This window comes from Mya arenaria, chromosome 13 (genome assembly GCF_026914265.1).
Source record: "Mya arenaria isolate MELC-2E11 chromosome 13, ASM2691426v1".
NCBI classification, from domain to species: Eukaryota; Metazoa; Mollusca; class Bivalvia; order Myida; family Myidae; genus Mya; species Mya arenaria.
This window is the reverse complement of record NC_069134.1, coordinates 69,213,318-69,241,205: the sequence shown is the minus strand read 5'-3', so window position 1 is coordinate 69,241,205 and position 27,888 is coordinate 69,213,318. Positions and strand designations below refer to the sequence as shown.

Below are 27,888 nucleotides of genomic sequence, written 5' to 3'. Positions count from 1 at the left end.
ATTCCCATGTACATAATGCTATTTTTGCTGTATTAAATATTTAAGATTTTCCCTTAATTTATAATCTTGTAAGAACTAACCATTTAATTGCAGTGATATGTCAACTAGAGGAACCGTGCGCGTGTGGATTGCTTGCCAGTGCAGCTTGGAAATCTAGTTTATGTTATCACTGTGTACAGTTCTCTAACCGATTATACTTTTTGCATTTTTATGCATGAAGATATTAGGAACCGACTTTTGTAAACTCTTGTTCCAATATTGTACCTATATAAAACTATATGCTTTTATTTCCAGGTCTCCAGTTCGTCGTTATGTTTTGATATTTGATGTACGTTTGCTATTCATGTCGAAAAATATATTATTGAGCAAATGTTTCTTGTTAGCATATTTCACTGACTGTGAATAAAGATCATTTATCTTGTATTTTGTATATATAGATAGATAGAAAGGTATCTATCTATCTATCTATCCGATAAAAAATGATAAAGGGAGGTAGTCCGTAATATATGTTCACTGATTTTTAAAAATGTTCCGAAAGGTGTTGTCTGCTGCATCTTCGACGCCACCTACATCGTGGAAAGCACGCCGCTGATCTCAAAGCACAATCAATCAAATATTAATTAAAATGGGAGTCGAAAAAGAAGTTATAACAGCTGGAGACGGTAATGAAAATGTCAAGATTACAATACAGTTTTTTAATTCTAATTTTACATTTCTAGTTTAGTTAGCTATCACTTCCCGTTAGTGAAGCATGATGCCATCATTGATGGTGTCGCCCAGGCGACATACTACTAAGTAAATGTTGTCATTTGCACAATGGCTTGATGACAAAGGCTCATTAAAGTCAAAAGAAATAATTTCAACTACCCAAAATTATATTTTATACATACTTGAACATGTATATCACCAAAATAATACATTGCCATAAACTTTGTCCGCCCGGTTAGCTCAGTCGGTAGAGCGTTGGACTGTTAATCGGACAACCCGGGTTCGATTCCCGGGCGGACCAGGTCACTTCTGTTGTGATTGGTTATGAAATCCTTACTACGACCATTCGCACTGTACCACTGCCCCTAGCATGTACAGAAGTTGTCAGTTCCTTGCAGAAGTGAAGGCACCTAGTACTGGTTAACCGCCCAGGATATGTGTGCGGTGGTTGAACTGTCACTCTGGCACCCTTCAATGTGCTCACGCCGGGACCCGGAGTATAAACTACTAACACCACCACCGCCATAAACTTAAAACGAGATTTGACAAAATTCAAAAATACCCCATACTGGTTGAGAAGCAGTTTCCAACAGTTTTTACAAGTGTTTATTGATTTATTCATACGTGTTAAAATTCCTACTAAAATTGTTCACATTATAGATAACTACAGCTCAAGCTGCTATTGTTCATATATTTTTCACATGTGTGACGTCACATATAGTGTATCTAATGGGGGCACCAAGAGGGTACTTATACTGTTCTGATTAGCTGTTGACGAGAAGCAGTTTCCGACAAATCAAATACGCGGCAGATTTTAGGTGCCTATTGTGTTTTTTTTTATCCATTTATTCAATATACTAAATAGAAGACTATAATACGAGAACTATTATTTAAATTTTCAGCATTTACCAAAAATTAAACCTAAAAACTTACGCCAGTCAATCATCATTCTGGAAATCAGGCAGACACTAAATATCAATGATATTTTGTTTCATTTCTACTAAGAACTTGTGTTTGTAATCATTTTAGTGAATGTGGGTGTGAAACTAGCATGACAACAGTGTTTACAAATATGTACACAATGATCATCGTTTGTATAAGTCAATTAAGGACAACCTTGTAGCTATTCATAGATATGCAAATTAGGTTTACACGCATGCGCAATGCGCTGCGCGTGACGACCCCCCACGTGCAAGTTTGTGTACAAATTGAAAAACAAACATTGAACATTAAATAATAATAAAAGTTATTTACGTGTCTCGGTAAAAACTTCAACTTTTGATTGCCTAGTAACCATATAATTGAATTGCAATACCTTCTTTATGAAGATCAAAAGAAAGTATGCAAAAAAGCGATTTGTCGGAAACGGCTTTCCGTCGGAAACTGCTTCTCAACCAGTACTGTAATATGAAACAAGTGAAGAATGTTCGCCCGGCGAAAATGTAAACAAAGACCAAATCTCGTCGAAAATTATAACTTCTTTGTAAGCTACAAACAAAATACCTGGCTCATATATGCAGTGGTCCGTTATATACACGTTAAAACCGGTATTCTTGTCGAGAGAAACTGTATACGACGTAAATGCTTCAAAATGCGAATTATCACAAGCGCTAGCCAGACGTTGTTCTGTCAAAATGACGTAGTACCCGGTTCGCCTTGATTGATTAGCGAAAGTGGTCGAAGGACGGGAACCATAGGAAAAGCTTTGAGTGTTCCGGTGGTTCCTGCCCTTCGGCCGCTTTCGCTAATCGATGAAGGAGAGCTGGGCAGTCTGACGGAGCACTGTCAAAACATTATTTTGGAAACAGGTTTGGAAGTGTCTCATAAAACTAATGCACCAGTCAATTGTAACCACCCCCCCCCCCCCCCCACATCCGGGGATAGCCGGGGAAATGGGCTGTGTTTTTTCCTTCAGGTTGCCCCGCAGTGCCGGGTGAATGCCGTGGTTTTGTCTTCGCGCAAAATATAGCGGGGAATGGGCCTTACCTAGGGTCCCTGGGGTGCGGGGCATTTGGCGGGAATTTTACCATCAGTTCGTTTTACCGGGGGTTGGCTGGACCGAAAGTCAAAGTCCCTGCTATTCCCCGGACCTTGGGGGGGGGGGCGTGGTTACAATTGACTGGTGCATAATCACCTTATCAAACTCCGGTAATAAAACGAAGGCGGCAGGGTTTCCGCCAGGAAATTTATAAGGCGTGTCGGTAGAGGAGGGTCGAGAGGGTGTCCCCTCCCTACGTCGATTTTTTTTCTATTTTTTGTAATCAAAATGGTGCAATTTCCTGCATTTTAAACAAGTTTACAGTTATATTCGTATGATTTAGAATAACCAACTCAAGTCCGGTTTACATTAAAAATATTTGCGAAAAGGTCTAATTGTTTCTCTTCATTTATTCAGTCTGCGAAATGAACAAAAATAAGCATAGGCCATTCGGGCCTATAACCTTAACAAATCCATAGGCCCGAATCATATTTAATAGGCCCAAAAGAAAAATAACAAGTTTGAGCACTTCATAGAGTATTTAATTTATATTCTCTTGTAAAAAGGGCAACAAAGAAAACACATGGTCCTCAGCCATCGTCACGTCATCATCAGCATCTGAATCTGCTTAAGTCTGAGCTGTCAATTGTCTTCCTCTGAAACATACATATTTATTGTATTGGACGACTTAATGATTTCAGTTCCATATACCGTTAAAAGTATGTAGGTTATTTCATAAAAATACTATCTATTGCCATTTGCTTTGGTGCAAGTCCGGGCTAAGCATCTTAGCAATTTATGCCAAAGATAGGACGAGACAAAACTAGCATCTATCAAGTTATTACGGAAATTCCGTTAACAAATCAGTGCACGACATGATGAAATAAGAACATGTTGATGAGTTGTAGTGATCGTGAAGGTCAATGCACCTGGAATATTGATTATTTAATATAGTAAAAAAACAAACCATGATATCTAATTGATGCTACCGAAAGGTGACAATGGAATCACCTGGTCAAATCAGGGGTGTAGAAATGTTTTGAAGTAGCAGGGAAGATCCCAAAAGTAGGCGGGGGGGGGGGGTAGTCTGGGTGTCCTTCCCCAGTTAGGGGCCAATGCCCCTTGTGGGATTGAATTTAACCCCTTTTTAACCAAAATTTCTAGTGTTGAACTGTTCTGGTGCATGTTTATTTTGTAACATTTAGGAAACAGGGAAACTTCTGTACTTGAATATGATACTGAATCTGAGAACTACCCCACTGATCTGAGTTTTACCCCACCCCCACCCCCGACCCCACCTCCACCCCCGACCAGTGAGGGCCAACTAATAAACCAAATAACTGTCAAATTCAGATTCAGGATACTATTATAACATTCCAGACCGCATGCCTTGCCATTTGCTAGCAATTCCCTCCTAATCGTATGTGTACCTTCTTCTCTACCACTTATATACTTTCAGCCACTGAATCTCTGTGATCCTCTGAAAATTAAACATTTAACTTCATTTTCTGTGGTTCTAGATATCTCACCTGCAGCTAGCTAATTCCGTTTTAATAACAACCAAAAGAAATATCTGGACACTTTGTGACGTTTATTAAAAGCGTACGAAATTTCGCCAAAGGTACATGTAAAATTCATCAAAATAATGGATTATTTTTAGCAGTGACATCACCGCAAGCTTGTTTCATTTTGTTAAACATCCGGATAACACTCGTATACAAAAAGGAATGTTGCGTAAATGGTAATAGGACTAACAGAAGGACAGAAACGCTCATGTTGCAAACTTACTACGCTTTTTGGTGTCTGGAAAAAAAAATATTCTTTTTTTCACCCTCTATTGCTTCGCTAATCATAAACTTCAAAACATCCCCATGGAGGATGCGACTAATGAGGTCATGTATTGAGCCAATGTTATTGTATTCGGAACGCTGGGAAACCCAAACCTAGAACTTGAAAACATCCCAGAGGGGGATGCGACTAATGACGTCACGAATCGAGCTAACGGTGCATTGTAGTCCGAACGCGTGGAAACCAAAATAAACAATACCATCAATCAGGGTTTTAAACTTATGTAAACATAAAAACATGACAAAAAATAACAGATTTTATTTTTGATGATGCGGGGATAAATAGCCGGGTGAAGATGCTAAAGCAACCGGGTTATTTTACCGGCTTCCGGCCCATTTCTACACCCCTGGGTCAAATATGTGAAAGTTCTTAAAATTATTTATTGTACCACATGAATTATTTTAGCTGCAAAAGATCAAAGTTGTGTCTTTTTCACTTCAATGTCAGTCGTTTGCCAGGTCACAGTTCATCATAGCCAGTTATATATCGCTTTCAGGAACACATTAAAATCTGTTTTGCCACAAATAGAAGAATATAAACATGAAAAATAACAGCTCTTATATTTAGATATGTGTCAATTTTCATACCATAACACTAAAGTAGGGTTTGAAAAAATATATTCGCGACTGGGCTTGATCAATGTTCAATTCTAAACATTCACAAAAGTCGCGAAAATATCTGACAAACCAATTTTTTAGTCGAGGCGCGGCAATTTTGATTAATTGATACGAAATATGTTTTCTACACTAATAATTAATGTTTTTTAAAGTCATGAAGTCTGTTCTGTACCTTATACCGCATTCCATCGCTGAAAATTGATCAACTGGTTCTGTTATCGGCTATCCTATCGTGACGTCATCAAATGGCAGATAATTTGAAAAACAGTATAAATGTATTTGAAAGAGTGTATAGGGTGAAGCATTGTAATGCAATCACACACTTTATGATTCATTTTTGTGGACACGAAAAAGAAAATCGATTATTTGTGAAATAAAGCATGTATTCGTCCATAAAAAAATCATAGGCCCGCCAGGCGTACTCTCTGCCGTTTTGACAGGCCCGACAGATTTTTTATACCCTATGGGCATCGGGGTGTGGCTTATTTTGCAGACTGTTTATTATTGGTATTTCTCAAGTATTCTGACAATACAATCGGGGTAACTTTTTTTTGATACTCATAAATTTTTGCGAGTGCTTAAATTTTCATTGCAAAACCAGACACTCACTTGCATTTTTTTGTGTTTGCTAGGAAAAGGTATATATTGTATGAAAAAAATGGTTTAAGGTATAGTGTAATTGTTTTAATGAATCATCATGTAATTGTACTTTAAACGATATCATCATATATCAATATGTAACACTGACATTACGTTCAGAGGAAGTCTGATCAGGCCAGTATTGGTTTGTGCAAAATATTTTGAACACGTTCCATTCATCATCTTAGTTGAGGGTCAATTTAATGTTCAACTCCTTTTTCCACATGGAAACAGTTTTAATGGAAGGATTATTTCATTTTGGCTTCTTTTTTTGGAACAGATTGAGCATTGCCATCAGCCGTCGGCGATTTTAAATCAATACGCGTAAAATCTTTTTGTTTGTCATCATTATACAGACTGTGTCTAGATACGATTATTGCTAAATACCGCCGCAAAAATTGGAAACGAAAGACCAGTCTACAAAAATACATAGTAACGAGTACCTGCCACATAGTAACCAGTACCTGCCTGTGCGCATATCATTAAGCCATGTCATCAATTTCTGTGTGATTATCGGAAAACGAAAGTAGGCATTTCTAAAATTAGTTTTATATCTATTGTGCAGGATCACCGATTATGTTCATATCTATTTAGAGGATTGCATATTTTCTGCAAATTTTGAACTCGCAACTTTTTGCGAGTGTCTTTAAATTGAACTCGATTTTTAGCTCGACTATTCGGAGAGCTATACTACTCGCCCAAGCGTCGGCGTCGGCGTCGCCCCTTGGTTAAGGTTTTGCGTGCAAGCACACATAGGTTAATATCTCAGCAACTACTTGAGGTATTGCATTGAGACTTTATACAATGATACTCAACCATCCAACCTACTTAATTAACCAAGTTTGAAAACTCTACTTTGCATTTAATGCCAATAATAGACCTTTATTATTTGACTTAGAAATTCTGGTTAAGGTTTTGCGTGCAAGCACACATAGATTAATATCTCAGCAACTACTTGAGGTATTGCATTGAGACTTGATACAATGGTACTCAACCATCCAACCTACTTAATTAACCAAGTTAGATAACTCTGCTTTGCATTTAATGCAAATAATAGGCCTTTATTAATCGACTTAGAAATTCTGGTAAAGGTTTTGCGTGCAAGCACACATAGGTTAATATCTCAGCAACGACTTGAGTTATTGCATTGAGACTTGATACATTGGTACTCAACCATCCATCCTACTTAATTAACAAAGTTAGATAACTCTAGTTTGCATTTAATTCAAATAATAGGCCTTTATTATTCGACTTAGAAATTCTGGCTAAGGTTTTGCGTGCAAGCACACATAGGTTAATATCTCAGCAACTACTTGTGGTATTGAATTGAGACTTTATAGAATGGTAATCAACCACTCAACGTAATTGAATAACCAAGATATATAACTGTATTTTTTTCAAATAATTGCCCTTTATAATTAGACTTAAAAAATCTGGTTGAAATTTTCCATGTAACCACATTTATGTTACTATCTCAGCACATCATGAATTGCATTGAAATCTACACTGAAAAGCGGCGGAATAGTCGAACGCGCTGTCTCTGTGACAGCTCTTGTTCAATTTTGGCTCGCATTTTGCGAGTGTGGGAGTGCTAAATTCGAACCCTGTACAATATTGACGATAATGATCGACTCGTGATTCGTTTAGTGCGGGTATTATTTATATTGACACCGTTGATGTCACAGCAAAATGTGTAAAACATGCTGTCTGCATGCTGGAACATAAAAGAGCCCGGAGCAAAGCGACTGCTCGTGGTAGTATTTACAGCTGCAACAGCTAATAATTTTAAAGCGGGGTCGGCTAAATAATAACTAAAAGGGAATGTAATGTGTATTTTCAGATTAATTTATCTTTTTTCTAAATAAAGGCCTGGCGGAATCCCTAGAAGGCGGGGCTCCTTAAGCGACATAAGATGTCCTTTGTTTCATTTAAAATGGTGAAGTAAAAGAAAAGTTATCTTTGTTTAAAGTCTTCATTTTATGCAAAATGTTGCCTTTCGACGTAGCATATATATATATTACGTAATTGATCACGTGGTATTCACACACTGTGTAATAGTCCACCTAAATGGTCGTCAACGAGTCTTTTGACGATTTCTTTACTATGGCAGATTCGTGACGTCCACCATCCAAGCAAAAAGTAGCGAACGGTCCTTGCGCAGAGAATCCACGCGGCCACAATTTTGAAATTATCTCCGTTTTAAATTCACATTTCTACAAAAATATAATTGCCTACTATTAAACACATATTTAATTATGGCATTATGCCAAAAAAATGTTCAGATATCATAAAACACTTACATGTGTCAATTTTTTTATCAAATATCCCAATATCTGTAAATCTGGGACAAATCTGACAGGTTGGGTACGTGTATAACGGTATTCGTGACCCAGAATATATTTATGTGAAAATAAAGACTATTGACAAATTCAATCTAGTTTAGATTACTGTTGGGTAAATATTGAACAATTTTGTCATTATTATTCAACATCGATGCATAATATTACTATATTTTCTTTCGCACAGTGTTAAATGGTAGAGAGTTTAGCGTTACAGGGATGTCAAAATAATAATTAAAAAAGTATCCCTGATCGCTCATTATTGTAGCTACAAGGATAACCAGCTTCAAGCAATCATCCTTTTTAAATGTATTTCAGTCAATATTGAAAACAATACTGAATGTTGAGAAAAGTTTTTGTTAAATACCAGGCCCTTAGGTCTGCAGTAGAAAATCATAATTTAGCATAACGTTTCACATATAGTCATTGTCTTCAATTTGTAGACCGTCAGTAGTATAGATGGCTGCAGAATGACAACATACATAGCCAAATTTTCTCATGGGACTGTGCCCATTACTTGATAATTATATCATAATGATCTTCCATGTTTTTTTCTGATGGCACAATGCACAATGTTGACTTTATTCCTTGAGATTGTAGCTAACTCTTGTCTCTTTTTCTTGTTGTAGGAAAAACTTTTCCAAAGAAGGGAGATTCACTATCGATGCACTACACTGGTAAGAATAAGTTAAAATATTTAGAGCAGTAATGTATATTCTAAGCTAGTCTGTTGTTTTTTTTAAAAATGTCACAATGCCAAACGGATATCTGTGATGTGTACAATTCTATCACAAGATACTTCCCAGTGTTTTTTTTGCTTTTAAGGGAATGGTGGTGGGGCTTTTTGAAACAGAAAATAGCATTATAGTTGGAAAAAGGGAAAGATGCTAGTAGCATGATTCATATTATTGCCTTTTATTTCACAAATCTATCGACATATATTCGTGAATGACACTATATTGCTACATTTGCTAATTGTTTAGAGCTCGATGCCAGACAACCCGAATGTCAGTCAGACAGTCGGACATGTCCAGTATATTTCCATTGTGAAGGACAAAACTTCAGTCTACGTCATACATAATGTTGGGTTACAGTCAGCATCGTTCCATTTTTGGCAAATCAATCTGATAGTTGTCCATAAATATTCTGTGTTATTTTCAAATATTATATCATGATTATTCAGTGTGTTCATCAATGACTCACTATTTGTAAACCCCGATATGCCAAAAATAATTTTATAACATTCCATTTCATGTTGTAGCTTTATTCTCGTTGATTTACATTTTCCGGAAATGTTTGAAAATAACAACACTGATGCTGGGTTTCTGTATATTTTTTATGTTCAGGTGGTTCCGGCCAGTCTTGATAATTGAAATATGATGGATACCTTGCTGACACTATTTCCGCTCCAATTCAACATGTCAATAACAAAAGATTGTATTTTTCTATTTTCATTTTTGCATAAACATTGTGTTTGATTTTGACTTGTTCTTTAAATTAAACTTTATAGCCAGGCCCCGATTTCTCGAAACTTCTTAAGTCCCTTATAACAGGATTAAGCTAAGCTCACTATTTTTGGTGTTCAATAAATTGCATAATATTAACGTCTTTAAGAGATTTTGTACTTTAGATAGGAATTATCATTATAATAATCACAATAAACCTTTTTTCATTTATCAAAATTCAATTTAAGTATGTATTTCGGCCGATTGATATAAGCTTTTTAAGCCTGTTAAGCTTAAGAAGTTTCGAGAAATTGGGGCCAGATCTCAAATTTTAAGATTGATAAAAATTGTTAGATCTAGCCAGGCTTTCAAGCGGGCCCTTCTTTTCCTACTTTTCCTTACTTTTTTGTTAGGCTCCTACTTTTCCCTACTTTTTCTTGAAAAAGCCCTACGATCCCTACTTTTTAGTAAAAATAGTTCAAGAAATAATAGAAAAGTTTTAACTAAATGCATTGATTGAATTAATCTAAATCTTGGTTTTAAAAAGAAGCCATTTCTAGTATTTTTGTAGGATCAGTTTGATGCAGTAGGTTTCCAGTGCTGCAAGAGGGGTTCTATAATGAGAATGAGTGGTGCAGGTTGACAAGTCAGAGACACCATTTCCAGGTTCATCTCCTCATCCTGTGGCTGAATCCGTCTTGAAGCACTGGTTTATAAGCAAAGATAACTACATGTACATCACAATTTTCCTTGTCAATAACTCATTTACCTGCCCATACATGCCATATTATTAAGAGGCTTGCCAGGGGATTTAGGTCTGAATTCCAGAGGATTTTGATATGTCACCAGGGGATTTTTACACAGCGAAATTTAGCGCAATATCTACATTTATGATAAAAGAATAAATACGGAAACACACTCTAATTAAATAATTTTGGGACTTAGTCATCATGGTCCTTCATGGAATTTCACACTCATAATATTATGGATCCTTTCCACTGTCATTCTTGAGCTAGTTTAAAAAAAAAAATAAATAAATAAAACAAAAGTTCCTGGGGATATGGATCCTCCGGTGGGGGGACATGGGATGGGTTGGAATTCCGGGGGATTTTTCTGCCGGCAGGGGATATAGCATGCATGCCTGCCCCTGAAAGGCATTTCATCTGGGAGATTTAGTCCCCCGAAGTAGAAAGTTGAAATGCCTTGCTACAATTTGGCTTGTTTGAGTGTAGCCTATATTTCTTTTATAAATCTTTGTTTCTTTTTTGTGAAACTTGGTGGACTCAGTTGAGTCAATTCTTGAGCCTGTTTGTGAAAAATAGGCCAGGTATCGGCCAATATGCCCATTGTCAATAAAGCAATTATAACTGCCCTTTCCGATAACTAATTCATCTGCCACTAAAGGAGAAAAGTTAACTCATATTTCAAATGTCATGCTTTACTTTTTGCTTGTTTGGTTGTAGCCCATGTTTCTTACATAGTTATTGAAAACCCAATATAACCTTTAGGAACACAGAATTATACAAAAAAGGGCTAGACCCAACCAAGCCAAATTGAAGCATGGCATTTGAAAGTTAACTTTTATTCTTCCTGGAACTAAATCTCACGGTTGAAGTGTATTCAGGGGCAGATGAATGAGTTATTTGAAAGGACAACTGATTTAGTCATTTGTTCGCATCAAGAAAGGTAAGTAAAGAGCCCTACTATCCTATACTTTTTGCTCTTAATATCCCTATTTTTCCCTACTTTTTCCAAAAAAATCCTCCTACTTTTATCCCTACTTTTTGTAACTAGTCACTTGAAAGCCTGTCTAGCTGACCATGTTTATTTATATTTTTGGAGGAGGTAATTCAGGTAGATAGGTGTCTATAGTTTCTAACAACAGCTCAAATAGATAGATTTGCTAGTTCATGGAAAGAAGAGAGACCTTGGCTAAAGTTCGGTAAGTAGGGACTAAAAATGAAGATTTAGGGTGTTGATACTAAAAACTGTTTAAAACATTGTGACAGGTAAAGAACTGTTGTGACAGATACAATTTTGGTGTTTACCTGTTGCAATATTTTATTATGCCCCCCTTCGAAGAAGAGGGGTATATTGCTTTGCACAGGCATGTCGGTATGTCGGTCGGTCGGTCCGCCGGTAGACCAAAGCTTGTCCGAGTGATAACTCAACAATGCCTTGACCTATGGTAATCAAACTTGATATGGAAGTTGGGCCTGACCAGTAGATGACCCCTATTGTTTTTGGGGGTCATCGGGTCAAAGGTCAAGGTCACAGTGACCTTGAATGGTAAAAGGTTGTCCAAGTGATAACTCGAAAATGCCTGCACCCATGGCCCTCAAACTTGACTTGGAGGTTGGGCCTGACCAGTAGCTGACCCCTATTGTTTTTGGGGATCATCAGGTCAAGGGTCAAGGTCACAGTGACCTTGAATGGTAAAAGGTTGTCGGAGTGATAACTCAACAATGCCTGCACCCATGGCACTCATAATTGAACTGGAGGTTGGGCCTGACCAGTAGATGACCCCTATTGTTTTTGGGGGTCATTGGGCCAAAGGTCAAGGTCACAGTGACCTTGAATGGTAAAAGCTTGTCCATGTGATAACTCGATAATGCCTGCACCCATGGCCCTCAAACTTGACTTGGAGGTTGGACTTGACCAGTAGCTGACCCCTATTGTTTTTGGGTCCATTGGGTCAAAGGTCAAGGTCACAGTGACCTTGAATGTTAAAAGGTTGTCCGAGTGATAACACGACAATACCTGCACCCATGGCCCTCATAATTGAATTGGAGGTTGGGCCTGACCAGTAGATGACCCCTATTGTATTTGGGGGTCATCGGGCCAAAGGTCAAGGTCACAGTGACCTTGAATGGTAAAAGGTTGTCCGAGTTATCACTCGACAATGCCTGCACCTATGGCCCACAAACTTGACTTGGAGGTTGGGCCTGACCAGTAGATGAAACCTATTGTTTTTGGGGGTCATCGGGCCAAAGGTCAAGGTCACAGTGACCTTGAATGGTGAAAAGTTGTCCAAGTATTAACTACAATGCCTGCACCCATGGCCATCAAACTTGACTTTGGAGGTTGGGCCTGACCAGTAGATGGCCCCTATTGATTTTAGGGGTCATTGGGCCAAAGGTCAAGGTCATAGTGACTTTGAACGATAAAAGGTTGTCCGAGTGATAACTGAACAATGCCTGCACCCATGGCCATCAAACTTGACTTGGAGGTTGGGCCTGACAAGTAGATGACCCCTTATGATTTTAGGCGTTATCAGGTTAAAGGTCAAGGTTACAGTGACCTTGAACGAAAAAAGCTTGTCTGTGTGATAACTTGTCAATGCCTGCACCCATGGCCCTCAAACTTGACATTTAGATTTTTGGTGACCAGCTGATGACTCCTATGGATTTTGAGGTCATAGGGTCAAAGGTCATGGTCATAACACACTCTATCCTCAGACTTTGAATGGTCATAATCTTAAAACTGCCTCAACGGCATCCAATGTCAGTGACAAATCAGCTGTCATTTCGGTCCATGCATATTTCATTAAATTGTCCATATAATCCTGACAACATGGCGCTCAGGGGGGCATAATGTTTGACAAACATCTCTTGTTTATTATATATATTATTTATTTTTTACAGGGGGATTTTTGTTTAGGCCTAAAAAAAAATACATTTGGTTCGGGTTACCCGACCCTACCTACGGAATAGGCGCCGACCCTAACGTTTTTATAGTCAGTTTGAAAAAAAAATGAAAAACTAAAAAAAAAAAAAAAAAAAAATTTCTTTTTTTTTTTGCTTTTCAATATGTAGTTTAAAACCTTAATTGCTTATATAGAAGATAACTTTAACACCATTCTCCAATGATGAAAATGACATTCTTATATCAAGCCTAATAAAAAAAAAAAAAAAAATTAAATAAAAAGCCTACCTACCCTACCTATTTTTGAAAAGGATGTAACCCTAACCAAACAATTTTTTTTTTTTAGGCCTTATCTGAGTAGGGGTAAAATATGTACATTTTCAGGCGGGAATGGGGCTGAATTTCAGCCGCCAAGACAGCTGAATTTCAGCCGCCAAGACAGCTGAAAAGGCCCCATTGTTATTATGATACTTGTAGTTCACACTAAAGTCCACAAATAATGGCCAATGAGGAATCGATTAGAAAAAAATCAGTTGAAATCTTTCTATTTCAGGAACATTAACAGATGGTAAAAAGTTTGACAGTTCAAGGGATCGTGGAAAACCGTTTTCCTGCAAGATCGGTGTCGGTCAGGTGATTAAAGGCAAGTTAACTTTCTTATTGTTCTTAAATCAGTCACTGAACAAAAACATATACACAATAAGTATCCTTTTGTTGTTTTAATGTTTTTCTATTCAGAGTATGTATGTATATCAAACATCATATAACCACAATTTATATGCAATCTTGTCATAATATAATAGTGATTGGATGAACAGAGTGATTTTTATTTAAATTTTCAAAACCACCTGTGGCTTTACAATTGGGAAAATAAGCGCGTTAATTCCCAAAATTGGGAAAATACAATAAACATTAAAATGGTCATTTAAAATAACCAGTAACAAAGAAAGAAGAAAGCTATTAAAACTGTTTCAACTCTCTTTAATGACAGTTACTATCATCAAAACATGTAAAACATGATTTTTGTGCCAAATGATCCCAATCAATGTTGGGAAATTCTTCATAAATAATAACAAAGGTTATATAATTTATATAATACTTTAATGAATTTTAACATTGGTATTTTCATCATAATATGCACTGACTCTGTTAACACCTTACATTGTTTAATCCCTTGTTTTAACTCTCTGAAATAATTGATTTTTTAGCTCTACTGGCCAAAGGCCAGAAGAGCTTATGCGATGGTAATGTGTACGTAGTATGTGCATCCGTGCTTCAGTGCGGTCGTGCGTCTGTAAACAATTGCTTGTGAACACGATACAGTCTTCAGTTTTGATTGTATCTCGATGAAACTTGTACAGTATATAGATATCCATTAGAGCTCGGTTCCTTTCGAAAACCAGCCAGATCCGTCCATAAATGCCTAGATTATAGGCCATGAAAGTTTGTGCGTCCATGCAGTCGTGTGTCTGTAAACAATTGCTTGTGAACACGATACAGTCTTCAGTTTTGATTGTATCTCAATGAAACTTGTACAGTATATAGATATCCATTAGAGCTCGGTTCCTTTCGAAAACCAGCCAGATCCGTCCATAAATGCCTAGATTATAGGCCATGAAAGTTTTAAAGAAATGCTTTCTATTTTTAGCCAGGTCTGCATGAGCGAATTCTATTTTTAGCCAAGTTTACATGTACATGTAAATTCAAGTCTAGAGTTAAGGGAGACAATTTGCAAGTCTAGGATTTTGAGAGACGATTTGCTTTTTGCTTCTGCAGCTGATTTTGTGAATTACTCTGCCTTGTTCTTGTTGAAAGCCCAAAGGCCATTTTTTAGCTTTTAGTTCTGTAGTTTGCACATTCATCTTAACAAAATTGGTTGTGAATGTTTAAGTTATGCACCTGGTGTCATTACTGGCCACACCCAGCCAGGGTTCACAGGTTTGTAAACATAAATCTGGAAAGGTTTGAAAATCTTTTTGTGTGTTCGTGCATCCATCTCAGCACAATTGATTGTGAATGTTTGTTCAAATTGATCAATGTTGTCCTAGGATGCCCTTGACTTTGACCTTTTGACCATTTTTTTTTAACTTCTAAAACTACAGAAATTTTTACTATGAGTACAGTTTTGAAAGCATTTTTTTTTTTTGTCAGATGACTTTTACTTGGCACATATTAAAATAGTTCATGCAACTAATCTGCTTACAATACTTTCTGGGCTCAGATGTTGAACGTGCTACGTTTTCTGGTAACCCAAACACAAAACATAAAGTATATGTCTGTTGCCTTTTGCCCATACATACATGCTCTGGATTGATATGACCACAAAAGCCATGCCAGTAGAGCAATGGCCCTTTTGGGCCTCTTGTTAATTAACAATTTCTTAATTCCTCTTAAATTGGATACAAAATCTGCTGGCTAATAAAAATGATGACTTTCACACTCATAGAGAGAATGGAATTAAATATCAATATTTTTATTTTTTCCAATTTCCAAATAGTCAGACTTGTTTGCAATTGATAAAAAAACAAATGAATGAATTTTGTAAAATTTCATCAACATGTTTCCTTCGGCATTCATCAAAAAGTAAATACACCATCATTATAATAAATAAATACTTTGTCATTTCACCCAGTTGTCTACTTTCAGTTTTACTTCTCACTTCTGTCATTTTCCGATATTGGCAATAAAGGTCAATGTCATGTATGTAAACATGTAGGTGAGGCATGACAAAGAACAGCATTGTCTATTACTTATTTTAATCCCCTCCTGCACCGAATAATTTACTGTCACTTTTGAATTATTAATCCTTTTGTTGACAATGACACATGTTTTTAACACAATGTTTTTAACTCTTAATTTGTTACATGCTCTCTGATTGGATAAAAATTAGAGTTAAACCAATGACAATCCACCTTTCACCATGACGCGGATGTTACATCATTGTGAATAGACGCTTGCATGTAGGGGAAATAACTGTTTTGTTTACATTTTCATCGTCTTTTATTCTTATTTTCTTTTTAGTTTTAGAACTCCAGGTTTGGAATTTTTATTCAGAAATGGGAAAAAAAGGATTCTTTATGCCATTGGGAACATGACTGAATACCAGCTATAAATATTGCCGAAAAAACCCCTGACAATTCATAATTGTATTTTTTATTCATTTCTGAGGGGAATTGATTACCTTTTTTTTGGAAAATATGACTATTTTTGGCGAAAATTTGATGATTTTCGGCGAGGGGAAACAGCCGTTATTCGGCGGTAAATTTCACGAAAAAAAATCACTGGAACTGTAGATTTAAAGTAATACTTTTGATTTATTTGATGATTGATTTTTGAAAAATAGTGTACCGTAAATGACTAGGTATTAGACCCACTTTTTTCCCTCAGAATTTGATGTAAAAAAATGCCTGCGTATAATACCCAGTAACATTTTTTTGAACTTTTTTCTGAGGTTGATTTCAAACCGAGAGTTTGTTTAGTTTTATGTAGAAAGGGAAGTTACTCCCGTCATATTGATCGAGTATATACGGGTTAAAATGGCAGTTGAAGATCGGGATACGGTATATCGTAAGACGTTAATAATTTAAACAATTTTTTTTTTTCGATTTAAGTTATTCAATATTATTTTGAATAATAAATTGAATTAAACAATAATTAAACATGCATATAAAAAGCAAAGTTTCGCACTGTCAAAATATTTTGTGTCAGTTGTATCACGGTATAGGTCCGTGGTTGTATGATAAGGTGTGAAAAACTCGCATTGCCTTTTGTTCTGTTTAACATACCAATAATACAAATTGATGCGATAATGGTCTTGTTTTTTTCACACATTTTCGCGAACTTTATTCTTTTCTTAAGGTGTTGACATTTTGAGAACAAATCAGTACAATATAAGGTTTATGCATAACATAACTTCATTCTCAACATCGTTTACGATATACTGTCAAAAAGAAATCTTAAATATTTTCATAAAAGGCACCTTTCAGTGCTATCCAGATACAAATGGTCACAATCAGTTCTTTTAAGTGCCTTTCCTAACAAAAAACGAATTAAAATGAACACATTTTGCATTATCATTGTATGGTTTTAAAGATAACCATCACCATTTTCACGTTTTTGACATATTTTCTATGCATCCTTTAACCCAAAACATAGATTAAACGTTTTTTTCTCAGATTTTTCACGGATTTTTTTGGCTGCGTCTAATACCCCCTTATATCGTCTTATACCCAGTCATTTACGATTCAATATGAATATGATCTCCTCATTTGTGATTTTTCTTTCTCATTTAATATTTAAGTTATAATGAATGAAAAGTGTTTATTTTTGTTATTTTTGCTTGTACACGCAGTGTTCACAATAAGGACTTGCTGCTGGCCAAAAGGGAGAGTTCAAATGGCAATTGGGCCTGTTCAAATTTGGAAAACTAAATGAATTTTAAGTAGAAGCCGGTCGGTTACTTTACTATTTGAGACAGTTCATCTGAAACTGATTGAGAACCCCAGGGATGTGATTTGTCTGCGAATCTAATGGCCCAGAGACACCCCCCCCCCCACAAAAAAAATGAAAAAAATTATTTGGTTGCTTTCAGTTATTTAAGTTAATATTCAAGTTTGCTTTACATTTAAAGTCAGGAGAGCCCTCAAAAGAGCTTCTTAAAAGCCATTTTTTCTTCTACAGCAGTGTTTTTGACCCCAAGAGCGCCCCATAAACCCATGGCCGAAAATGTTTCAGCCCTCCAGCTGCCAGGTTAATCACATCCCTGAACCCTGACACATGTATATATACTATATATACTTAACCCATATGTACTCCGTTAATGCTAATGGGGCATGTATTCATAAAGCATCTTAAAGGGACTCGCTCATGTTTTGTTACATGCCTTTTTTATGACGAATTAAAGTGTGGCAAATCATTAGGATCGTTCAAACAACATTAAAGATGAAGGCAGGAACCCTTCAACAATTATTGATATATGCTAAAATATTGTCTGAGAAGTCTGAGATTTTAAATAGTGTTAGGAACGGTTTTCAAAAAAGGCCTGAAGCTTAAATCATCACTCAGTTTCTGTAAGAGTCTGCGTAGGCCAGCAGTTTTGTTGTCAGTTTTTTTTTTACTGTACTGGCGTGGGTTCACTAAAACCAGAACTTTTTATACTTAAAATGTATTTTTTTCTGCTATTTTGGTATTAAAGAGTAAAATAATTACAATATTAATAAAAATTTAGTGTTTTTAGATGCATTATCATAAACAAAAAAGTTTGGTCCAAAAACATCAGAGGTCATTTGTTTAGTTGCGTATCTCACTGGTCATATGATATAATCTAATAATATCTTAAATTCTTTATTTCTACTAATTCAATGTAATAAACATACTTTAATGTTAAAAACACTTAAATTTGTCTTCATTATGAAAAGTTTTTGATATCCACTGAAGTCAAGAGATGTTATTTGTCTGCGGTTTTTGAGCTCTACTTTTGGGACAATAAGAAAAAATGTTATTGACTGGGTATAAAAATTTATTGCTCCTTGTTGTTAGGCCTACGAAATATGTTTTTTTTCTTTTTTAGGGCTGTGATATAATGTGTAGTTTAAAACCTTTAAAGCTTTAATGAAGATTACTTTTTCTCCCACCTCAGATAAGTAGATCCAAAAATTTAACCGTGCTAGAAATTCTTATCTTGCCAGGCAAAGATAAAACAAGTACCCGTATGGAACTCCTTTTTAATGGTCATCACATTGTGATAACCTCCCTTGTTGAAGACGGTCATCTGTAGCCTCATAGAAACCTTGTCTTGTGGCAATATTCAAATGTCACCATAAAAAGTTTTAACGCACCTTTATAATAATGCTTCACTCTCCTCAGAACTATTTAAAGACCGATTTGACTATTAACATAATCTGAATCACAGCGAGCATATCCATGACAACCACGAATTATTGCATATCCATACACGTAAATTTTTACTACGCACAAAAAAGTTCCAGCAAAAAATACACTTTTACTAAATTATGTTTAACTGAGGTGGGAGAAAAAGAATCTACCATAGCCGCTTGTGTAAGATAGGTTCATCCCTCGTAGGTAAACCTCGTTTCTGCAAAAACACCCTACGCTACGGTCAGGATGAACCTATCTTACACTCTCGGCCATGGAAGATACTATTATAATCCCCATTCTCTAATGATTACAAAACATTTCTACGTAAAAAAAGAAGAAAAAAAAGAGCAAGAAATGAATAATGGCCTTGTTGAGTACTCCTTAAACTTGTTTAAGTGTTTAGTTTTCTTCTTTCAGGTTGGGATGAAGGAGTTATGACAGTAAGTGAAGATTTTTATCCCTTTCGGGTTTTTTTAAGAAAAAAGTAAGGGGTATTGTGTGATAGCCTTAGGGCCTTTTTTTTAATTATATGTTTTACGAACGGCCAGAGTTGTGAAGTGTCAGAGGAGGAGTAAATAAAAATAAAATTACATTTCTGGAATTTTATTTTTTGGTCGGGAAAAAAAAACACACAGAAAAGCAAAAGCTATGATGTATTCTCTATGATTTTCTATTTTAATGTAAAGTCAATATGTAAGTGAATGCACATTTGTTTTTGCTTTATCTGACAAGTTCACTTCATATTTTCATTAATCACTCTTTATACTTTGTAAATGCATGTTATAATAGACAAGTGACATAAAAAAATCAACTATTTTCTGTAAATTTATTTGCCATTTAGAGTTTAAAGAATCGGCTACTAGTATTACTTCACTGTGTTGTCTTGGCTGCAAATTGTCTGATACCAATTCACCAACCATGTCATTGTTACAGTTAGCAAAAGAGCTTTTTTGTTTCCTTCTATACAGGGAATATTAATCCGCCAGGAACTAGCGATCCAGGAACTTGTAAATCAACTAATTATAGCTGTCTGATAAAACAAAAGCTGTCTATCCAACAGTGATTCAAATAATACTAGTTGTCCATCACATATTCTGTCCAACAAGCAGTCCAAAAACACTGGTAGTCCAACAAACACTTCCGGTCCAACCATTTATAGTAATTGTTGTTTAACCAACACGTATGGTCCATCCAATATAGCCGTTCAGTAAGCAATAGATGCCCAACCAACAATAGAGTTTCAACAGGCACTTTTGTGCCATCTACCGGTTTCTATATCTAATCTATGTGCAGATACTCTTATTCTCGTTAAAGCAGTCCTTTATTTTACTATAATAACATTTGTCAAATAAGATTGAAGTTTAAAATCTGCAAACAATATGTATGATCTAGCTCTAGTAGAATTATTTAACTCGGATATCCACGTTTGTATAAATATATCAGTTATTCGTTGTTTGACTGCAGACATAAATAAGTTAACATCTTCAACACCTTGGTACATCCAAACATGATTAAAGCCTAAGGTTTGGAGTAAATGCCTCACCAAAAAAGCCCATGATTTAAAATTTGGATTATCATCTAAATCACAATATATTTGATCATACACTATCCTAACGCATCTAATAGTCTCCATTTGAATAATTTTCATCCAATATCGTATTATACTTGTGGAACGTTAAGCTAACAATGTTGTTCTACCAAGCTCTCCATATACAAAATTGTTTTCAGTCTGTGTTCTAACACATAATAAATCCTTAAAAAAATTCAGGTGGACTCTTTCTAATTGTATACTATTTTGTAGTCCCCATACTTCCGAACCATATCTTAATATTGGAAAAATGAGTTAATCAAACAGGTCTAATATGTGCTTAATTGACAGAGTAGGATATTTAGTTAAACAGCTTTTTAGTTTAAAAATCGCTTTAAGAGCCTGTCCTGATAAAGTATCAAACGTGGTAGAAAATGACCCTCCAGGTGTAAAAACAATACCCAGATAAGTAAGTTTATTCACTATTTCCAACTCCTGACCATTATACAAAAATCTCAAATTTCTTCTCAGTCTTCCTCCTTTTTTAAAAATCAAAACTTTTGTTTTCACAGAATTTACACTTAACTTCCATCTTTCGCAATAAGCTTCTAATAATTAAGCTTACATCATGTTGCTACCAATCTAGCAGCCCAACCGATTGTAGTGATGTTCTTCATTGAAAGTGATGGCCTCAGTAGATAACATCAGCATATTTGAATCATATCTGTAAAGAAAGGAATGGAACATTAAAAGTATATTTTTTATAAAAAAAATAAGTTACTCTCAGACTTATTTATGGATGGGTTTTAAGACAATCTGGACCCCGATTTAATTCCAAGCCTGGGTGTATGTGACTAGTCCGGTGGCCATCATAATGTTTAAACATAACTAACTAGTAACAAATCATTCAGAAGCTGAGAACACTACAAAGGTGACAGCATAACATAATTACTCTTTCTAAGCAAAAATATTACATAGTAATATTACACAGAACAGTATAAATATCATAATTATGCCCCCCTTCGAAGAAGAGGGGTATATTGCTTTGCACAGGCATGTCGGTATGTCGGTCGGTCGGTCCGTCGGTAGACCAAAGCTTGTCCGAGTGATAACTCAACAATTCCTAGACGTATGGTCATCAAACTTCACATGAAGGTTGGGCCTGACCAGTAGATGACCCCTATTGATTTTGGGGGTCATCGGGTCAAAGGTCATGGTCACAGTGACGTTTAATGGTAAAATAATTTTAAAGCTTGTCTGAGTGATAACTCAACAATGCCTGCACCCATGGCCCTCAAACTTGACATGGAGGTTGGGCCTGACCAGTAGATGACCCCTATTGTTTTTGGGGGTCATCAGACCAAAGGTCAAGGTCACAGTGACCTTGAATGGTAAAAGGTTGTCCTAGTGATAACGTGACAATGCCTGCACCCATGGCCTTCAAACTTGACTTGGAGGTTGGGCCTGAACAGTAGATGACCCCTTTTGTTTTGGGGGGTCATTGGGCTAAAGGTCAAGGTCACAGTGACCTTGAATGGTAAAAGGTTGTCCGATTGATAACTCAACAATGCCTGCACCCATGGCCCTCAAACTTGACTTGGAGAATTGGCCTGACCAGGAGATGACCCCTATGGTTTTTGGGGGTCATCTGGCCAAAGGTCAAGGTCACGGTGACCTGGAATGGTAAAAGGTTGCCCGAGTGATAACTCGACAATGCCTGCACCCATGGCCCTCAAACTTGACTTGGAGGTTGGGCCTGGCCAGAAGATGGTCCCTATTGATTTAAGGGGTCATTGGGCCAAAGGTCAAGGTCACAGTGACCTGGAATGGTAAAAGGTTGTCCGAGTGATAACTCAACAATGCCTGAACCCATGGCCTTCAAACTTGACTTGGAGTTGCATCTGACATGTAGATGACCCCTTATGATTTAAGGGGTCATCGGGTCAAAGGTCAAGGTCACAGTGACCTTGAACGAAAAAAACTTGTCTTGTGATAACTTGACAATGCCTGCACCCATGGCCCTCAAACTTGACATTTAGGTTTCTGGTGACCAGCTGATGACTCTGGATTTTGAGTTCATAGAGTCAAAGGTCATGACGGTCATAACACACTTTATCCTCACACTTTAATGGTCATAATCTTAAAACAGCAACAAATCAGCTGTCATTTCGGTCCATGCATATTTCATTCAATTGTCCAAATAATCCTGACAACATGGCACTCAGGGGGGGCATAATGTTTGACAAACATCTCTTGTTTATATTGATGATGATTTATATATGTTCATTTATAAGACTATTACATAGTTATACCTGGTAATGTACATACAGATTCCTCATTATAGATTATCACTGTCAGATAGTAAAACAGCCTAATGTATTATTTGTGTTAATTTTCAAAAAAAAAGTTTTAGAATGGATGATATTTTTTGTTATTAATAATACTCCAATAAGAATAGTAACCGCAGTCTTTTCTGAACCATCTACCCCACCCACCAGAACTAAACTGTCCAGGTAAACAGTCAAGCGATTTATAGCTCATGACATTCAAATTATATCACAATAATGTAATATAAACTCATTTAAATGACAAATCTAATAAAAATAAATAAATAATAACAAACCTGGAACGATAATTAGTCCATATTTATCGCTGTTATTATACTTCATTATAACCCGGAAATAAACCGGGTGAGCTAAAACCCGGTACCAGGTATTGATATCGAGAAAAGCCTTTATCACAGTTTATGATACCGGATTATGTTGATACCGTGTTATTTAAAGTATGCATTGGTTGTCAAAAAGCAATATTATAATAACGGACCGTGGATACTTGAATTTATTATCTGATATTCACGCTGATATCAACATAATTCGGTATCAGAAAGTGATACCGGATACCGGGGGATACCAGGTACCGGATACCAGGTTTTTAGCACCAGCCTGCAAATCCGATGAATGTTTTTCATTGGCTTAAACTTTTTCAGAGATGTTTACACCAATATTTTTACAGCTTTTGCGATGTCCTCTGCTTTTAATGATTTGCCGCAATAAAGTTTCATCGGCGGAAATAAAAAAAAAACGAAATCACAATTTTAGTTTTATTTCAAAAATGAGTTTTTTTGAGCGGCGGTGTTCGTAAAACATAGAATCAAATAAAAAAAGGCCTAGGGTGTCATTGTTCAAAATGTTAACCTTGGCCATAATTATTATTTTTTGGAAGATTGTTGAATGATACTGAGGGTACACTGCCAACATGCAAATCATGTGACCATTGATACTATCATAACTATGTAAATGATCTTTTCTTTTTTTTTAACCTCATTGCAACTTGAGTTGAATTTTTTATAACAACTATGATCACTATCCAAAAAAGATAGGAGAAAAAAGAAAGTTTATATATCTATACATGGTCATGGTGGCAGAAATCATATATTCTGCTTGTCAGGGAGATCACTGTGTAGGTAATTGCTTCATTTAAGAAAGGAATTGCGGGATTGACGTCATTATTTGGGAATGAAAGCAATTTGGGTGGTTAAAGTGTGTGGAGGGACTCCACGCATACTTTGACAAACACAATTGCGTTCATATCCCGGATAATGACATCATCCCGCAATTCATTACTTATATTTACACATATTGTTCATTTATACTTCATTCAAGAATTGTTAAAAAAAATGGTTTTTCATTTAAGTAAACCTTACAGTAATCCTTTCTCACCAATTCTGTAAATAAAATGACCCAACTGTAACCGGAATCATTTTATGAAATGAAGTCATAATAACGCAGGAAAAGATCAACCATTTGAAATTACTTTTAAACTTAAAATTGATACACAAATGCACCAGTCAATTGTAACCATGCCCCCACGCCCCTCCCCCCCCCACGATGATTTATCAGCTACTACATAGGCCTTTACTTGTAACAAATCTTAATTATTTATTTATGCAATAAAATTCTTTACTGGGGGTCAATTTGAACTGAATAATACAAATTACACATTAAAATTACAATAAATGAATATTATTATTATTAATTTTATGAACTTTGTACTAATTTACTGGCATGCATCCGAGGTTGTTTTCGATGTACAATGGCCGAGGGGCTTCCGAATGGTGTCCAACAGGTTTTCCGATCAATGATGTCATTGAGAGTTATTGCCATTTAATTATAGAATTTACTTTCTCTTTTCATTTACCGTCTTGTTTCAGATGTCCGTAGGTGAGAGAGCCAAGCTAACTATCACTCCAGACTATGGCTATGGGGCAGCTGGAGCCGGTGGAGTATATCCTTTTTATAAACAACATGTAGGTCTGTCATTGGTGCTGGTAAAAGTTACATGTAGGTCTGTCATTGGTGCTGGTAAAGGTTACATGTAGGTCTGTCATTGGTGCTGGTAAAGGTTACATGTAGGTCTGTCATTGGTGCTGGTAAAGGTTACATGTAGGTCTGTCATTGGTGCTGGTAAAAGTTACATGTAGGTCTGTCATTGGTGCTGGTAAAGGTTACATGTAGGTCTCATGTCATTGGTGCTGGTAAAGGTTACTTGTAGTTCTCATGTCATTGGTGCTGGTAAAGGATACATGTAGGTCTCTGTCAATGGTGCTGGTTTAGGTCACATGTAGGTTTCTGTCATTGGTGCTGGTAAAGGTTACATGTAGGTTTCTGTCATTGGTGCTGGTAAAGGTTACATGTAGGTTTCTGTCATTGGTGCTGGTTGAGGTAAGAGGTAGAACTACATGAAAGTCTTTGTCATTGGTGCTGGTTGAGGTAAGAGGTGGAACTACATGTAGGTTTCTGTCATTGGTGTTGGTTGAGGTAAGAGGTAGAACTACATGAAAGTCTTTGTCATTGGTGCTGGTTGAGGTAAGAGGTGGAACTACATGTAGGTTTCTGTCATTGGTGTTGGTTGAGGTAAGAGGTAGAGCTACATGAAAGTCTTTGTCATTGGTGCTGGTTCAGGTAAGAGGTGGAACTACATGTAGGTTTCTGTCATTGGTTTTGGTTGAGGTAAGAGGTAGAACTACATGAAAGTCTTTGTCATTGGTGCTGGTTGAAGTAAGAGGTAGAGCTACATGAAAGTCTTTGTCATTGGTGCTGGTTGAGGTAAGAGGTAGAACTACATGAAAGTCTTTGTCATTGGTGCTGGTTGAGGTAAGAGGTAGAACTACATGTTGGTCTCTGTCATTGGTGTTGGTTGAGGTAAGAGGTAGAACTACATGTTGGTCTCTGTCATTGGTGCTGGTTTAGGTAAGAGGTAGAACTACATGTAGGTCTCTGTCATTGGTGCTGGTTTAGTTAAATTTTTATTTAATATTACAAATTAAGAGTTTGATACTTATGGGATTCCGAGACTCCTGAAGTCAAGCCTGAACTGCTAGATTTATTAAAATGGCTGTCAGTCTGACTCCTAGCTCATTCCAAGGAAGAGAGTAATTATAACTGCTATTTTGGTTGTTTTAGTAATTAAGTCAGATGCTGGAACTTTCATTCAAACTTAACTTAAATAATACTTTTGTTTTCTCTGGACTTAGATTCATAACATTTGAAGACTCCTATTCAAAATATGTTAATGTCTAACACTGCAATTAATTACAAATTGAAGGATTTTTTCTATGATTTTTGATATGGCAAAATCCTTCGGATGATTTTGCAGATGATGTGTATATGTGATTTTTAATATCGGATAGAAACAAAACAGGTTTAATAATTTATTAATCACTTTAAAAAAGTAACGGACATCAGCAATTTTGAAGATATTTTGTGTATGTTGTCTGGCGTTTTCTTTAACTTTTCACACTATCCCTCCAAATGCTACCCTCATCTTCGATGTGGAGCTAATAAAGATCGGCTAGATGCGACGACCTGCAGGGATTTTACTTTTATACATGAAGGATCTATCACATATTAGTAATTATGTATTGTAGTTCAATGTCCACACTGTATCAGTGTAACCTATGATGTTAATGGTGAAATAATTTACTCAGATATAGCAGAAATGTTACAACAAATCAGAAACAATTTTAAACAAATGTTGGCACATTTCCTATCAAATGATTTTATGCAAGAAAACTAGACCCAGAAGCAAAGGGAGATAAAGACTCATTAATTTGGTTTAAAATCTTAAGTTTGAAATGAAAGCAATTATGAGTTCTTAGATTTTTTACAACCATTATAAGCGGCACTTCATGTTATTCATTGTGATGTATGACGTCTTTTTACAACTAACATTATAGAAGTTCTTAAACATGGTAATACAATATAACTGGCAAAAAATTGTGCTAAGTTACGAGATCTTGACTTTGGCAGTGCCGAAATGGGCGATTATAAAACAACTACCATGTGCGTGATGTTTGACATACAGTGTTCTACTTTAACTTTAATACTCGCTCATTTGGAATCATGAAAATTGGAAACATCTTTTTTTGGACCATTTCATTTCAATGTGTTCTTTTTTCTGTATTAATCATGTATACATACTATTTTTGCATTTTGAAAACTCTTTTTTAAGTTGAATATGTCTTTTATACAAGCTTTGCTTATAGTCAATTGAGTTCATGTAATTACTTGTTGAAATAACGTGAAATAAAATACCATCCTATGTCATGAACTTTTCAGAATAAAATATCCACTTCATCTTTACTTGTTTTCAATAGTGTGTAGTTTGGATTAGTTTAACAAAAAAGGGTTAAGTAGCCTATTTCACCACCAATGGAAATATTAAATGATACTTATTATACCCTCGCTCCACAAAGGGATGTCGGGGCTATGTAGGTATCATGTGATTCATCGCGTGCATCAGTTGGTCTGTCCTGTTTTTATGAAGTCTGAACTTGGTTTAAATCCGATGTCTGTCCTGCTTTTTCTCCCAGCCATATATTCCTCATTTACTCTTGAATAAAAAATGGCAGAAGTGACCACAATCGCAGAAGGATATTCCTCGCTAGACCTGTCCGTACCTTAAAGGTCAAGGTCACAGTAACCTTATAAACTTCGTATGTTTTGCCATATAAGCCTATTGAAAATAGTTTATATCAGGTTAATATCTTGGTCTTAAAATGTCAGATTTTAAAGTTATTTGACAGAAGTGACCATCGTATAAAGACGCATTGCTCACCAGACCTGTGCACCTACCTTAAAGACCCAACTGGGGTATAAAAGGGAGGTAATGGCGTGTGGGTGTTTTCCCCTGTTATTTGAAAGCATTTCATATCAGGGAAGCATTTTTCAAAATTTAAACCTTTAATCAAATAATTTCAACCCAT

At 36.1% G+C, this 27,888-nt stretch overlaps 1 protein-coding gene across 2 annotated transcripts; it reads left to right on the top strand.

Moving 5' to 3' along the window:
- The first annotated feature begins 549 nt into the window (after positions 1-549).
- LOC128214140 (uncharacterized) lies at positions 550-27,259 on the top strand. 2 transcript variants are annotated; one of them, XM_052920423.1, is made up of 6 exons: positions 550-662; positions 8,759-8,806; positions 13,773-13,862; positions 19,514-19,536; positions 24,835-24,908; positions 26,424-27,259. In XM_052920423.1, the coding sequence occupies exons 1-6, from the start codon at positions 626-628 to the stop codon at positions 26,476-26,478; spliced, it is 327 nt and encodes a 108-aa protein (XP_052776383.1). In that variant the 5' UTR covers positions 550-625; the 3' UTR covers positions 26,479-27,259. The 2 variants fall into 2 exon arrangements, with proteins under 2 accessions (XP_052776383.1, XP_052776382.1); XM_052920422.1 differs by lacking the exon at positions 26,424-27,259 and adding an exon at positions 25,213-25,252 and having other exon boundaries at positions 24,835-24,968.
- Positions 27,260-27,888: the final 629 nt, after the last annotated feature.

What these genes read in the sequence shown, in the direction of transcription:
- LOC128214140 (XM_052920422.1), top strand. Translation starts at nt 626, where the DNA reads ATGGGAGTCGAAAAAGAAGTTATAACAGCTGGAGACG. An exon ending in ACTATCGATGCACTACACTG is followed by an intron (nt 8,807 to 13,772) that starts GTAAGAATAAGT and finishes TTTCTATTTCAG; the next exon opens with GAACATTAACAGATGGTAAA. An exon ending in CTGGTAAAAGTTACATGTAG is followed by an intron (nt 24,969 to 25,212) that starts GTCTGTCATTGG and finishes GGATACATGTAG; the next exon opens with GTCTCTGTCAATGGTGCTGG.